The sequence below is a fragment of the Ammodytes marinus genome (assembly GCF_949987685.1).
Source record: "Ammodytes marinus genome assembly, chromosome: 7".
Taxonomy (NCBI): Eukaryota; Metazoa; Chordata; class Actinopteri; order Uranoscopiformes; family Ammodytidae; genus Ammodytes; species Ammodytes marinus.
This window is the reverse complement of record NC_137211.1, coordinates 27,335,472-27,350,444: the sequence shown is the minus strand read 5'-3', so window position 1 is coordinate 27,350,444 and position 14,973 is coordinate 27,335,472. Positions and strand designations below refer to the sequence as shown.

At 42.6% G+C, this 14,973-nt stretch overlaps 1 protein-coding gene across 1 annotated transcript; it reads right to left on the bottom strand.

The window, feature by feature from the left end:
• Window positions 1–455: 455 nt before the first annotated feature.
• Window positions 456–9,658, bottom strand: snphb (syntaphilin b; the record flags this gene model as incomplete). Its single annotated transcript, XM_080030775.1, has 5 exons — window positions 456–2,367; window positions 2,552–2,701; window positions 3,103–3,213; window positions 3,850–3,963; window positions 9,609–9,658. The coding sequence occupies 5 exons, from the start codon at window positions 9,656–9,658 to the stop codon at window positions 456–458; spliced, it is 2,337 nt and encodes a 778-aa protein (XP_079886901.1).
• Window positions 9,659–14,973: the final 5,315 nt, after the last annotated feature.

Below are 14,973 nucleotides of genomic sequence, written 5' to 3'. Positions count from 1 at the left end.
CATTATTTCATGTGTGCACACTCAGCAGAACAAGATTATTTTAACATTGCAGGATTATTCAGAGTGGTAAATTGACGAATCAATGAACCTTTAACATTTTCCCTGTATTCTAAAACAGAACAATGAGCATTATGCATCCAAGCATAGATCATTCATTTCAATCAGCTAGCTCAGGTTAGCACAAGTCAGTGATGTTAGCAGACATCTTGGTAGCAACAGCAAGGTACAGTGGTGGAGAGACAAAGAGCAGGACCAGACAGAACAGATATTACTAGTCAAGATCTTAGTCATGAATGTACAGTTCCTGTTCCTCCTTTAAGCTATTTACCTTCAGGAGAAATGCAGGGCAGGAATATCTTTCTCTTCCTTCAAACTACAGGTATCTCCCAGCAGCAAGGAGCCAGACCAATGAGAGGTCAACGTTAGGGACCAGAGAGGTGCTGAATAGTTTCCTCTCATATTAATGAACCTCCCAGGTCTCCCCCGCCTGCAGGGTAATGCCTCAACCCGCCTCCCCGGCGCAACGAGTGCAGTGCCACAGTGCAACAGCCTCGCAGCAGCGACCCAAAGTGATACATGGGCTGTCCGCCGCGGTATGGACCACGGCAGAGCCACGCCACTGTCGGTACCACAGGGATGGCCACTGCCAGCAGATCCACCAGGAAATGACGACTCCAGTAGCTTTTCACAATCGCCCCAGAGTCAGACGGTGGTCCTTCCTCTGCTACGGCGCCCCCTACAGCACCTTCAGTTTCCTCCTCATCCTCCTCATCATTGACCTCCACTATAGTGACTCCAGCTATCTCCTCGTGGGACGTAGATCTCCTTGGCTGGGAGGTGTGAGGCTCTGGTGATAATACTGGGCTACTTTGACTCAGCTCTGCTATGTCTACAGGGGTTGATCCTGCTGATGGACAAGCGTCCTGCCTGTCTTCCACACTGAGGTTTTCCAGTCTTGTCCCACTGTGTCCACCTTCTCCACAGCATGCTCCAAACGTTTGCCCATCCTGCTTAACCGGTGATGTATCTGCTGAATCACACAGTTTTTCTGGTGCTGCCTCCACAACTGCAACCTGAACTTCCACCTCATTTCCTTCTACTGGAGAGATCTGCATCTCCTGCTGTTCTTCTGTCTGTCTGGTCTCCTCCTGCTTATCGTTTACTGGATCTTCCTTCAATCTGTTCTCTTCCTCCTGCCTTTTATCGTCCTCTATCAACATACACAGAGGACTCTCCATGGAACATGCCATGGTAGCAGAACGTGGTAAGAGGCCAACAGGTGTTTTGGAGGCTGGAATGGGCTCTGTGACAGTACTCCTGACCGTTGAAGTTGAGATGGTTATGGAGTCCAGCTCCTCCTCCCCTTCATCAGACATCCAGGTGGATGTGGGACTGCAGGCCTGGGAGCGGAAAGTGCGCTGCTCTGCAATGGTATCCAGATCTGATGGGTAACCTGCCATCATAGGGATGGGACAGCTTTCGGTCTGAATGCCTGTCTCACGTAGGGAGTGCAGATAAAGGTGGTGATGGGACAGGCACGGATGGCTCATACACCCCACTCCACCCAGGCTGCAATGAAAGGGCGCCGCTTGCTCGCTCGTGCACAGCTTCTCAAAGGTGGAGGAGTGCGGCATAGTGTGGGGCACAGAGTTGGCCAACTTGCGAGGGGAAGCACGAGGTAGGGTGTGGGACAAATTGTGAGGCAGAGAGTGAGCAAAGGTCTGCGTGTAGGAGTTGAGTAAAGAGGCTGTTTCCTCAGAGAGGAAGGCGGCCTCCAGCAGCAGGTCAGCTCGACTGGGCACGGTGCTCTCCCCGCAGCATTCAAAGCCGCTGTCCTGGGTGCCTTCCCCCGACAGACAAGGAAAGTCAGAGCTATTGCCATTGCGGTCTGCAGGACCATGATCACCCAGTTTAGTGTATGTGGAGCTCCGGGTCAGAGAACGTGCTGGGGAACCGTCACAGGAGTAAGACCCCCTATCAACTAATGTCGGTCGGGGTATTCCCCCTGGACTTTCCCCCGATACCGACGCCGGTGCTGATCCCCCGACACGGGTACGATAATTTGGTACGCTTTCCTCCTCCTTGGCTAATCCAGCCTGGGCTACGTCCATGTTCAGCAAAAGGTTCTCAAGCTTGTGGTTCTGAGTGTTGATGTCCTGGAAGTACTTCTGCATCTCCACGTCCCCGCTGAGCCCCCCAGCCTCACTGAGCCTGGCCCGAACAGTGTCCACAGCCTCTTTAAGTTGCTGGATCTCATGACGTGCCCCTTTCAGGGCCAGCTGAGCCTCCACCCGCTGACATTCCTCCTCAACCCAGTCCTCCTGCATCCTGTAAAGCCGGCCCCTCAAGTCATCTATCTCTGTGTCCCTATGAGGGAGAAAATGGAGCAGAAGAGAATGAGGAGGATGAAGATATTAGGGTTAATGGTTAGATACCATATGATTATAACCTGGAAGTAGTACTTCAGAAAAAACTCAAGAAGTCAGACAATGCATGCACAGTGACTCTCTGGCCAATATTGATCATCTCTATTTGTATTTCATTATTTCACCTGTCTTGCAGAGTGGTGATGGTTTCCTTTAGCCTGGCTCGCAGGTGTCGGATACACACCTCCTTCTGTTGAAGGGGTGTGAGGTACTGCTCTGGTGGAGGGGGACGGATGCCATGGTTATCGGTACATGACATGTACTTCTGATGACGTCTAGAACAGAAGCATAGGAGAAAGGTTTTCCAAGTTGTAGAAATGATTTCCCTTCATGTTGGATATTGAACCTATTTATTTTTTTGGAAATTACCAAAATGTAGTCTGGTAAGGTTGTACGCTTGTTTATTTATTTGCTGATCGCTTAGTTCCATATTTTAAGTAGCCATGAGGAACTTATAGTTGTCGATTGTAGCGCCCCAAAGCGGTAGTGTTTTTACGATACAATGTTAAAATGGTTTAGAAGTCATTTAAAGTTTCAGATTATATGTGTTACTTACACGTTTGAATTGAAATTTGAGCAATCAATTATTTTAGTAAGTATACTAGACAAAAGCACTGAGTTAGAGACGCTTTTCATCTTCATTACTGAACAGGTTATGCAGTTCCTGATACCTTACCCTTTGGTGGGGCTACAGTCACTGCCCTTACAAGAGCCAGAGTTGCTGCTGCTGCCGCCGAGGGAGGCATTGCCATGAGGGTCTCTATTGCTCGGTGTGGCCGCAGTCCTCCTGGTCCAAAGTAAGAGAAAACGTGTCAATGTATTCCTGGTGTCACCATTATGCCACACTGCATACAAGTCAGTTGAGTCATTTCTGTAAACTGAACAGCAAAGCAAGCATGACACTGTTCAAAGCCACACGACAAAAGACACTAATGGAGCAAAATATGAATCCAGAAATGCACAAATATACACAGACAGCAACACGACAGGGGGAAAACGTCACCTAAAACAGACATTTCTAAATGATAAACATGGACACACACTACAAAGGGAACTGACAGTGATGTCACAGTTCTTTTTAAAAGGGGATGTGCTCTGCAAAAACAAAAGCCAAAGAAAAAAAAATGCATGAACTACAAGAAGCATTCCAATGAATTGGACAGCTTTCACTGAACAGTTTGGAGGAAGTACCATGTCAGACAATAGACACAACATAATGTATAATCGATTCTCTCAGAGGTTTTCCACAATGTGACATCATGAAACATAAATGAAACATTCACACAACAGTGCAAATGGTCCCATCATTCCCATGCTTTTAGAGAGTCAACACTGAAGAGGGACCCAAACAGACCGGGAACGAGGGCTGGAGGAAGAGTGTGTTGAATGGCTGTGGCGATCTGGAGATTTGGTGAAAGTGTATCCTTTATTTGGTGACTTGGTCGCTGCGGTTGAGCCTTTAGTGGGGCGCATTGAGACCATACAGCCTCTCTCCATGGGAATGTAGTCTAGCTCTATGAACCTGCAGTAGTCAAAGCTGAATAGGCAGAGACAACAGGGTGTTACATCAAAGAGGACAGTATGGGGACATTGAAGTAAAGCAGAACTATTTTAAAAAAAATATTTGAGAATGTGTACAGGAATCTGCAAATGAGATGCTCGATTGGCTGTAGTTTATACACAGACAGATCCAAATCGCTGCACGCATTTGCATTTCTGCCACAACAGAAGTGTAGCAAAGTCATGTTTAAATAAACAGCAAATTGAGCGCCTGCTTGAGTTGTAACTGATGACTTGTCTGTACTTCCAGATACTTACATTTTTCAGCCAGTAATATCTATTTACGACATTTACAGAATTTTTGTGATTACAGATGATTTCTGATTACAGATTTATTTTTTAAATTAATTAAATAATAGCTAGAGTATAAATAGGTAGATGTGAACATCGATAAAACTAATATCTTTACTATTATCATTTAATAATTAAAATATTAGCAGTATCGGTATTCAAATCTAACTCTTTGCAAGAAAGTGGATAAGAGTGTTCCCGAAAAAACAAGCAGGCTAAATCAGAGCAGCCATCAATAGGAAATTCACACAGGACATGGACACAGGGTTGCACCCAACTCAGCGTCTTTATTCTTCAACTTCAACCGGCTGGAACTTTTTCAAACTGAGGCTTATATATATATATATATATATATATATATATATATATATATATATATATATATATATATATATATATATATATATATATATATATATATATATATATATATATATATATATATATATATATACAGTATATATATACTGTATGTTGGAACTAGCAGTTGTAAGATCTAATTGTAAAACATGTATTTAGTTTGTTTGATTAATATAAAATGATATGATTATTTTACAAATCGCCACCACACTGTTCAGCTACTCTCCTAAATACAAACATCCACTCAGATGGGTAAACCAGGCATAGTAAAGAATAACCTGGTTAGACCAGCCTGATCCAATGAGTTTCATATTAATTTCTCTCCCACAACTTAGTCTGGCCTCGTTCCAATCTCTTCGTGGGAAGGAGTCTGGTCAGAAAATGAGCAGGCCGATCAGGACCTGCATTCTGACCTAACCATCGTCCCATATAATGGATGGCAGCTTCTGATTGGTTTATGTAGTAGTCAACCTAAACCTCGTAAGACCAGCCATATTTCACAATCTTCAGTGAACGACTAAATAAACCAATCAGGGGCTGCCTTCCACTAATGGACAGAAAACGGGGAGGGTCCGTTCTGTCTGGAGGCTAGATTGACGACTACATGAACCAACCAGTGGCTGCCTTCCATTAAAGACTGAGCCGGGCTCCTCCCTATCGAGATTGGAGAAAGTCCAGACTAATCTGTGGGAGAGAAACTAATGACCAGGCTGATCTCCCCAGGCTATTTTAACGGTTTGCAACTGTTAAAGTAATAATCATCACTTCTTTTTGAAATGTGTTAAACAATAAAACTATTTATTTTAATGCTATTCTTCCCTTTAGAAAAGTTTGTGCTGAGTAAACGTGTCCTGTGTGACACAATAACGCAGAAGGCCAGATATTGACTATTCAGTAGTTCAGTAGATCAATATATGACAAAAAGCCAAGACAGAATGCAGACAGGCAGAAGGAAGCAGATGAAGCAGTGAGCCTGAAGAGGGACACAATACAAGTACAACAGTGTTTCAGGTTTGACAGTCTATCCAATCCATGCGTGGATAGATCCTGTGTCTGGACTGTGGGTGACATTCTGGTGAAGGGAGTCGTAGGTAGGTTGTAAGAGCTTGTTAGAGGGTTGGGGTTAGAGGGTTGTTAGCATCAGTGGTTGGAACACATAAATATTAATTAATGCTGTGGTTTGTTTATGGTGGAGACAGAGATGTTGCCCAAAGGTTAAGGTTAGCTGAAATATCTCAGCAACTCTTCTGTTGAACTGTTTAGTGTTTGTTAAAAACATGGTGTTGATTGAGCGACTGTGATGAACGAGTGATCATTTGTGATCATAGAATAGAAGGCTTCCACTCCCAAAGCATAATTAGCAGTATTTATACCGTGCATGTAACCGCTAAACACAACTATATGCAATAAAATAACAAGGAACCAGTTAATTCTTAAAATATTTTTTTTTAAAGAAGGGTCAGGGACCAGGGTCTCCCTGGTTTATTTAAATCACTGCACTATGAGATTATGTCACACACACACACACACACACTCTCACACACACACACACACACACACACACACACACACACACACACACACACAGGCTTTTACAATGGGACGGATGCTCACAGCGTGTTTTAGCGCCGCACTCTGGATGGCTTGACTATCACTGAGTGTCAAATTTGGCCACAGATGGGCCCTGACCAAGCGTTGATTTTTTAAGCGCTGGGAGCTCAGTTCAAAAATCAGCAAGTGCCCTGTACAATGACTGGGTCTGCCTTTGACTGCAAACTCGATACTCGGTAGCCTGTGTGGCCCCTTCTTCGCTATAGCGATTCAGTGGTTATCCCTCCGGGGATAACTTTAAGACACCCCTGTGTCTGCACCTGTGTCCCCCCCCAGTCATTACAATATGTGTTACATTCCAATATTTGTGACATACTGAAGCAGTGTGTTTACATATGGGACTGTACATATGGAAAAGATACTCTGCATTTAAAGTTTTGAAGTTGAGGGCCATTTTATTCAGCCTTTCCAAAACCAAACCAGATACATTGGTCAGTCCTCCTCATCCTCATCTTGTAATGTTAAAAGTGAACCACACTGTTTGAAATACAAACAAGTAAGCTAAGCAGCCAAACAGGGTTATGTCTAAAAAATAAATCAATAATAATAAACAGCATTTTCACTTATATGTATACTGGAATTGGCCTACTCTACACTTCTATACATGAAAAGGCTGCTCATTATTTTTTCCCCCTGTGATAATATTTTTCAGCTACCAATTTTATTTGAGCCAGTAAATGAATGGCTTAGACTAGAAAGAGGTACCTTACTTGGCTTCATCTGTCTGAAATCAGGAACCCTTTGTCTAAAAAATTATTAATTAATTTGATTGATGTTAAATCTGCCACCTAATCATTATAAACACCAAGTGTATGGTATTTTGCAACTGAAAGCCTTGTTAAGAGTAGCAACAGTAATTTAGGGAGGGGTTGTGTCTAAGTAAGAAAGACAGCATACTTAAATGGTGTCTGTGTTCTGTGCTTAGCCTTGTGGTGGTTTCAATGCATGCCGAGCTACAGCTATGGAGCATGCTCAGTTAGACTGTAACTGTAAGCGATGTCTCACGCTGGGGGCACAGGAATGGCCACCGGCGCCGTGGCCTCTGGAGCAGCCGGCACCGGCACAGGCACCGGCACCGGGATCTGGGACGCGGCCGGCTTTTGCTTCAAGCGCTGTTTGGACTGCAGCAACTTCAGAGGGTTGAATCTGAGGCAAAGACACCAAAACAAATGGAGGACACCACAGCTATACCGATGAAGCTGACTGTCGCTACATCTACTATAGCAACAAAAACATTTATAACCATTGACTAGGCGTCTTGGCTCCAGTTTAGTTTACTGTATCTGTCGATGAGCAATGCATAAACCTACGGCTTGACACACATTTATTTTAAGTTGATGTTGCTAATGTGCAACATCAACTTAGGCCCAATAAAGGCCCGCATTTATATTGCCAAAAAACCTCTCTGTAGTATTAAAGCAGTGACTGTGTAAAATTCAACCAGAGAGAGTAAATCAGTGCCCAACTAATTATATACACTAAAAAATAAAACATACCTTTTGTATACAGAATTATTGCAGCTTTTCCATTGCAAAGTGAGAAGTCTGAACCTAAATAGCCACGTCCCTATTGACAATAAAACCTTAATAACTGTCTCATATTTTAACCTGTTTTCAGTAAACAGGCCGAGGATGCCCATTAGCTGTTGGAGAAAACACATGAATACTCCTGCAGTAAACTTGCTATTCATCATTAGAGCTGAAAGTGCAGAAACACATTAGGGTAAACAGCTGTCACAACCAAGTTTGCAACAGAGTAGGAGAGAGAAAGTCAGAGATTATGTGATTAGGTTGTATGTCAATATTTGATTAATGCTTAAGTCATGTCACTTTCATTTGTTTAAGGTGGAGTCAGCGATTCTGGAGAACGTTTGTTGTCAAAATCAATATTTGTCAAAATCAGTGAATGTCTCCTCATGATCCGCTACCTGTCCGTACTGTGTGCGCGCTGGGAACATGCACTTTTACAGGGGCTGTATAAACACTGGATTTTTTTTTCAGAGCTCACAGTGCAGACAGGCAGTGAGGAGGAGATATTCACTGCTTTTGACAACAAGCATTCTCCAGAATTGCTGAGCCCGCCTTAAATCTGTCAAGCGGCAACATGACTGAGCTCGATAACAATGATAATACTTAACAAAGGCTGATGAGATGGAGAACATATGAATAAGTAGGATGTATAGTAATACACTAGTGGCATGAGTGCAGTTCATCTGGACCTGCAGTGGGGATGGAAACATCTGAGCCTGTATTTATCAAAATCACAATCCCTCTTATAGGTTAACTTTCCTTTAGACTACAATATACACATTACACACTCTTACTTGAGACTTCAGAGTCATTCATGAAGCCCTCCACACAGACTTTCAGCAAAGAAAAGGAACATTCCAAAATATCATGTCGAAATTGCTTGTAGTTACTCAGCTGCAGTTTGACTTAGCAGACAGTTGCACAATTCGAAATTGAGAAAATAGTGTGTCTTAAAAACTACAGCCACTACACACACACACACACCATACAATTTAAAAAAGCAGGTGACTTAAAGCAACAGTATGTATTTATTCAACATAATAAAACAATGTCAAAGTCAGTCGTATAGTCCAATAAGTTTAAACAGGGAGAATGGTCTGTCCCATTCCCGCTTTCAGTGCCCAATCCCCTTTTCAAAAACAAAAGTGTCCTAAAAGGTGGGGGAAATGTAGTTATTTCTGTAATGAAACCTATCTCAAGTAACAATATTCACAGAATTAAGCAGCTTGTAAAATGGAATGAATCTGGGCATTATCGGAGGCACTTTATCAAATGTTTAAATTGTTATTGCGGCAAATGTGGCTGTTATAGACCCAAATAATTATTGCACCAAAGGTACAGCTTCCCTGCTGCCGTAAGTTTGGGAGGACCTCTTACTATCCACAAAGGAGGTGCTCTCTTTTGTTTCCTGCACAACGTCTGTCCTAAAAAAAAATTTAAATAAGCGCATAATCCATTATGAACATCTCGTCCCCCACAGAACATGCATACTGTGTTTCTGCCTCCATGTTTAGGCGACTCCTAAACATCACCAGAGATAAGAGTCATTTTAAAGTTAAGAAACGACAAGGGTTTTGCTCATAGCTCATGTTACCTGACTGTAAGAATCTTTAGTAATCAAAAATGATTTCATACTCTGACACACTTGATAACTCGAAGTTCTGGTCCCATCACAGTGAAGTGTGTGATGGGAGTTGATACTTTTCATTCACAGAAGTAGTTGTCCATTACATTATATTCAACTGTGCCTTACATTGCACTGTATACTTCAATTATTACAAGTGAACACTGACATCACGAAACAGTTAACAGGTCCTCATTTGCTACCTACCGGCGGGAGCCCAACCCAGACCTCCGATTGGCTGGTGCAGGGGATGACATGGGGCCAAACAGCCTCTTGCGCAAATCTTTAGCTTCTTCTGACGTCACTTTAGCTCTCTGTTCTTCAGCTCAACACTGAGAACCTGGAGGGAAACATAGACATGACCAACAGTGAGTGAGTGACCGCATGAACCTTCACACACACCCAGAAAGAAGAGAGTGAGAGAGAGAGAGAGAGAGAGAGAGAGAGAGAGAGAGAGAGAGAGAGTGGTCAACAAAAGCAATGATAGCCTAAGAAAATCACAAAAACAGGACCACATAGATGGCTGACTGCCACTGTGCTCAGGTCTGGATGCCTTGTCATGCAGCATGGTTCTGCTGACGCAAGCTAACACCTAGCTGGCAAAGAGAAAGCATCAGGGTATATAAGCCAATTACCTCCCAGACATGTGGCAGATCTAACGAATCATCTCTCATCTGTCTCATCTCATGTCAAATACTATTGAGAAAGGAGCACTGGTAACTTGCATTAGCATATTTTTGTGAGTGCAGATATAAGGGCGTTGAGTAAAGTGTGTGTTGATTTGTGCTTGACATTACACTCAACAAAAATATAAACGCAACACTTTTGTTTTTGCTCCCATTTTTCATGAGATGGACTTAAAGATCTAAAATTCATTCCAGATACACAATTGTACCATTTCTCTCAAACATTGTTCACAAATCTGTCTAAATGTGTGATAGTGAGCACTTCTGCTTTGCTGAGATAATCCATCCCACCTCACAGGTGTGCCACATCAAGATGCTGATCTGACATCATGATTAGTGCATATGTAATAGATTGATTTATATTATCATTAGGTATGGTAATCTATTATTAGAAAATCTCCGGGAAAATGTATAATGTTAGAAATCTCTGTGATCGACTTATAAATCTATTAGATCTGTTATCGTTTAGTAATGGCTGCTTAATCGAGTACGGAAGGGGGAGCTCTTGGCCACATGCCTCATTCTTGTCATGCTACGACAGAGAGCGCACGTTTCAAGAGTCATTTATTTTCCCCTTTTCAGGTACAATTGAAAATGACTATGTAGGGTCTTAAATGTTTAGAATAGGGTTATGATATGTTTAGCTAACGTTTCGCTTATATTGTTACCGAATTTGTATGTTTGGAGTGTTGTTTGTTTTGTTTGCTGGAAATTGTATTTGCTAGCTTGAATGGTTTAGCTGCTGTTCCGCCACGGCCACTAGAGTGCGCCATGAGACCACGGTTGAGTTTCGTCAATGCAAAACACATTGTGATTAAATAGGAAATGTTAAAATGCTTATCTAGGCTTGATTATTATATGTGTTTATTTACTATTATACATGGTAACTCTTTAGAGAGATACATTACAGAAGTTGTATATTTTCTGCACTTTGTTGTTTAGTGTTTTTAGGGCATTGTGTGTGAAACTTTTTGAATTCAATACAATTCTTGTCATGCTACGACAGAGAGCGCACGTTTCAAGAGTCATTTATTTTCCCCTTTTCAGGGTACTACACATAGGTGTGCCTTAGACTGTCCACAATAAAAGGCCACTCTGAAATGTGAATTTTTTTGCTTTATTGGGGGTCTGGGGACTCAGAACCAGTCAGTATCTGGTGTGACCACCATTTGCCTCATGCAGTGCAACACATCTTCTTCGCATAGAGTTTATCAGATTGTCAATTGTGGCCTGTGGAATGTTGGTCCACTCCTCTTCAATGGCTGTGCGAAGTTGCTGGAGACGGCTTATGGTGGAGAAATGAACATTCAATGCACGAGCAACAGATCTGGTTGACATTCCTGCTGTCAGCATGCCAATTGCACGCTCCCTCAATGCTTGTGGCATCTGTGGCATTTTGCTGTGAGACAAAACTGCACATTTCAGGGTGGCCTTTTATTGTGGACAGTCTAAGGCACACCTGTGCACTAATCATGATGTCAGATCAGCATCTTGATGTGGCACACCTGTGAGGTGGGATGGATTATCTCAGCAAAGCAGAAGTGCTCACTATCACACATTTAGACAGATTTGTGAACAATATTTGAGAGAAATGGTACAATTGTGTATCTGGAATGAATTTTAGATCTTTAAGTCCATCTCATGAAAAATGGGAGCAAAAACAAAAGTGTTGCGTTTATATTTTTGTTGAGTGTATGTATGTATTAGGTCCTCTTGAAGTACACACACACACACGCGCGCACACACACACACACACACACACACACACACTTGGTTGTGTGGTTGCGAAGAGATGAGGATAGAGCATCTCATAAACATTTAATCAGTGGCTCTCTGTCAGTGACTTAGAAAGCTCACAATGGCATAACGCTGCTGGAAAGGTCAAATTCAAATCCTGAGGTAAAGAGGAACATTTAAGATGACAAACTGAGCTAGAAGTAAAGAGCACATGGTGTGGAAAGGAGAATGCTTATTTGAATTAATAATATTTTAGGGATAACTTAGTGGGTTCTTGAAAAGCCAGGTTTGCAAGGGATGTGTTGTAAGTCGACTTCTGCTGTAACACCTCCCTGCCACCCATGGCTGCCTCAAAAAATCCCTCCGGTCTCTTTTCCACTACAGTCATTGAATGAGGACGTACGTAAGTCAATGGAAATATTTTTTATACATATATTCATTTTATTATTTCTCTTCTGCCCCCTCCCCCTCCCCCAACATCTTATCAGGATTCTAACAAATTACCATATGCTATGCCAGATGGGGACTGTGTATTTGTGTTTGCTTTTTTTTCATTTGAGTACCATGTGGCTGGGTCCGTCATCCACCCCATTCACATCCATCTCCCAGGGTTACTTCACTGGGCTTATCTTCACATGACCTCCATCCAGATCTTCAGCCTTTTCTCTTCACCACTACTATCAGTGTATGCACTACATCAGAAGGGCATTCATGTGCAACTCACTACTCCCTTTTCAAAATCCTCCTTTCTGGGTTTCCCAGACGTGGCTGTGTGTATCAATACCGGACTCTGCATTGCACCTGGCTGGTTTCCGACTCTACAAGGCGGATCACGACACATAGTTTTCTGCCAAAAAAAACGAAAAGTGGAGGAATCTGTTTTCATAGCTACCAATGTGCAGCACTAAAACTGAGTCAGCAGCGCTCCAACATGCAAATAAAGAGTATTGAGGAGATGGTGGAGGGGAGAAGAGATAACCTGTTGGTGGTGCAGATTAAATTAATCTAAGAAAAGCCCCTCTCACACTCTGCACTAGAGATTGGGACAGTGTTGACCGCAGACAAGAGGTCCTTCAATCCATCTGGAATGAGTTCCCCATTACTGTCAGGGTATTCTCTGTATGGTGACAGGATATTTCACGGGCCATCGATGCAAAACTGCTGGTAGAGAGTCTCTCAATTTCACATTCCCCAAACAGCACGCCAATATTGTAGGTAAAGCACAATTAAATCCTGGATTATCTAGTTGTATCCTATTTGGTCTTTCACTTGTGATAACATGCGTTTCTTGAAATTTCCAGGCAGGATCATAAATAATACATTAGCAGTGTCGACCAGGCCCTGCAACTTCCTGACCGAACGGCAAATGCCTTCACGTGCCTTTATAATTATGCAGTCTCGTTTGTGAAGCTCGAGAGACATCTCTGACAGCTCTTTCAATGCATCATACATGAGTCCTTAGTTGTTTACAAAGACATAGGATGGAAGGCGCTTTGCCGGGTCGTCTTAGCTTTCAAGGGTCGTGCTGTCACGCGCACCATCCTCTGCTGCTCGTGTTTAATTACTTATGGAGGGCAGGGTCGAATTTCGAAAACATTTTTGAACATTCAGTGGAGCCACTAGAACCTGAAATGTCACTGGTCACTTCCTCCCTACCGCATCTGCCTCAAACCTTTTCACCAGCGGCATCCAGATCATTTATGAAGAACACACTCGCTCTAGCTTCATTATTTCTAAGGCTCCAGTGGCGTAATCGGTCAGCGCGCGGTACTTATAAGACAGTAACCTGCAGAGTGATGCCGAGGTTGTGAGTTCAAGCCTCACCTGGAACAGTGCTGATGAAGTTTAAACTTTGATCTAATTGTATCATTGAATTTTAATTACTGTTTAAAAAACACCTGCAAGTCTCCGCCTTCATGCATCAAGAGTGAGAACAAGCTCGTTAGTTGAACCATAGTTACTCGTGTTTTTTATTGGCTTTGTTACCATTTTACTTTACCTGCTGCAGGTAAAAGTCCAGTGCTCCAGGTGAGGCTTGAACTCACAACCTCGGCATCACTCTGCAGGTTACTGTCTTATAAGTACCGCGCGCTGACCGATTGCGCCACTGGAGCTCTTTGTCATAATTTCACTATCTTCAATAAGGCCACACAGTTAAAGGTCTGATGAAGGTAAAGTATTATTCACTCCTCCCCTAGACCACATGGTGCTATACACCACCTGGACTGACACTGACAAACCTCCTCTGCCTGTGTGTGACTTTGTATTTTCATCAAAGTGTTTAAGTTCTTAATTATGTGAGTAGTTGTTCATGATCTTTTCACCGGCCTCAGCGACATTTTGTAGTTTGTTCACTTTCATATTATTCTTTATTCTAAGTACCCACATTCATCTACTCATGCTGAATATTGCTGCCACATGGTTGTAGATCCCCTGACCCCTATCCTATAGTGCAGTGGCTCTCAACTGGTCTAGCCTCAAGACCAACCTTTTTTGAACATCCAGTGGTTCCACTAGAACCTGAAATGTCACAAGGTGATGTCATATCCTTCCTACCACATCTGCCTCAGACCTTTCACTTCTGTTAGGCGACATAGAACTTAAGAAGCATTTAGGTCATTTATGAAAAACACACTCGCTGTAGCGGCATCACTTTATGGGCTCCAGTGGTGCAATCGGTCAGCGCGCGGTACTTATAAGACAGTAACCTGCAGAGTGATGCCGAGGTTGTGAGTTCAAGCCTCACCTGGAGCAGTGCTGATGAAGTGTAAACTTTGATCTAATGGTAGAACGGTGTCATGAAATTTGTACCATTTACATTACTGAACTACTTTCAAAAACACCTACAAGTCTTGGTTGATAAAAGTATGGAGTAATGTACATGTGTCACTCTTCAAGAGTGAGAACAAGCTTAGTAGTTGAACCATAGTTACTCATGTTTATTTTTGGCTTTGCTACACTTTAAACCTGCTAAAGTCAATGGTTTTATATCAGCAATTTATTAATGATGATGTTCAGCTAACGTGAAAGTTATGCTCTATGTAGTAGTCAGATTTAACCTTCAGGTTCACATATGAGATGCTGATTTGTGGTCAGTTAACATTTGTTTGAATAGGTTAGACACACAAAGACCAATGTCAACCTTTGTT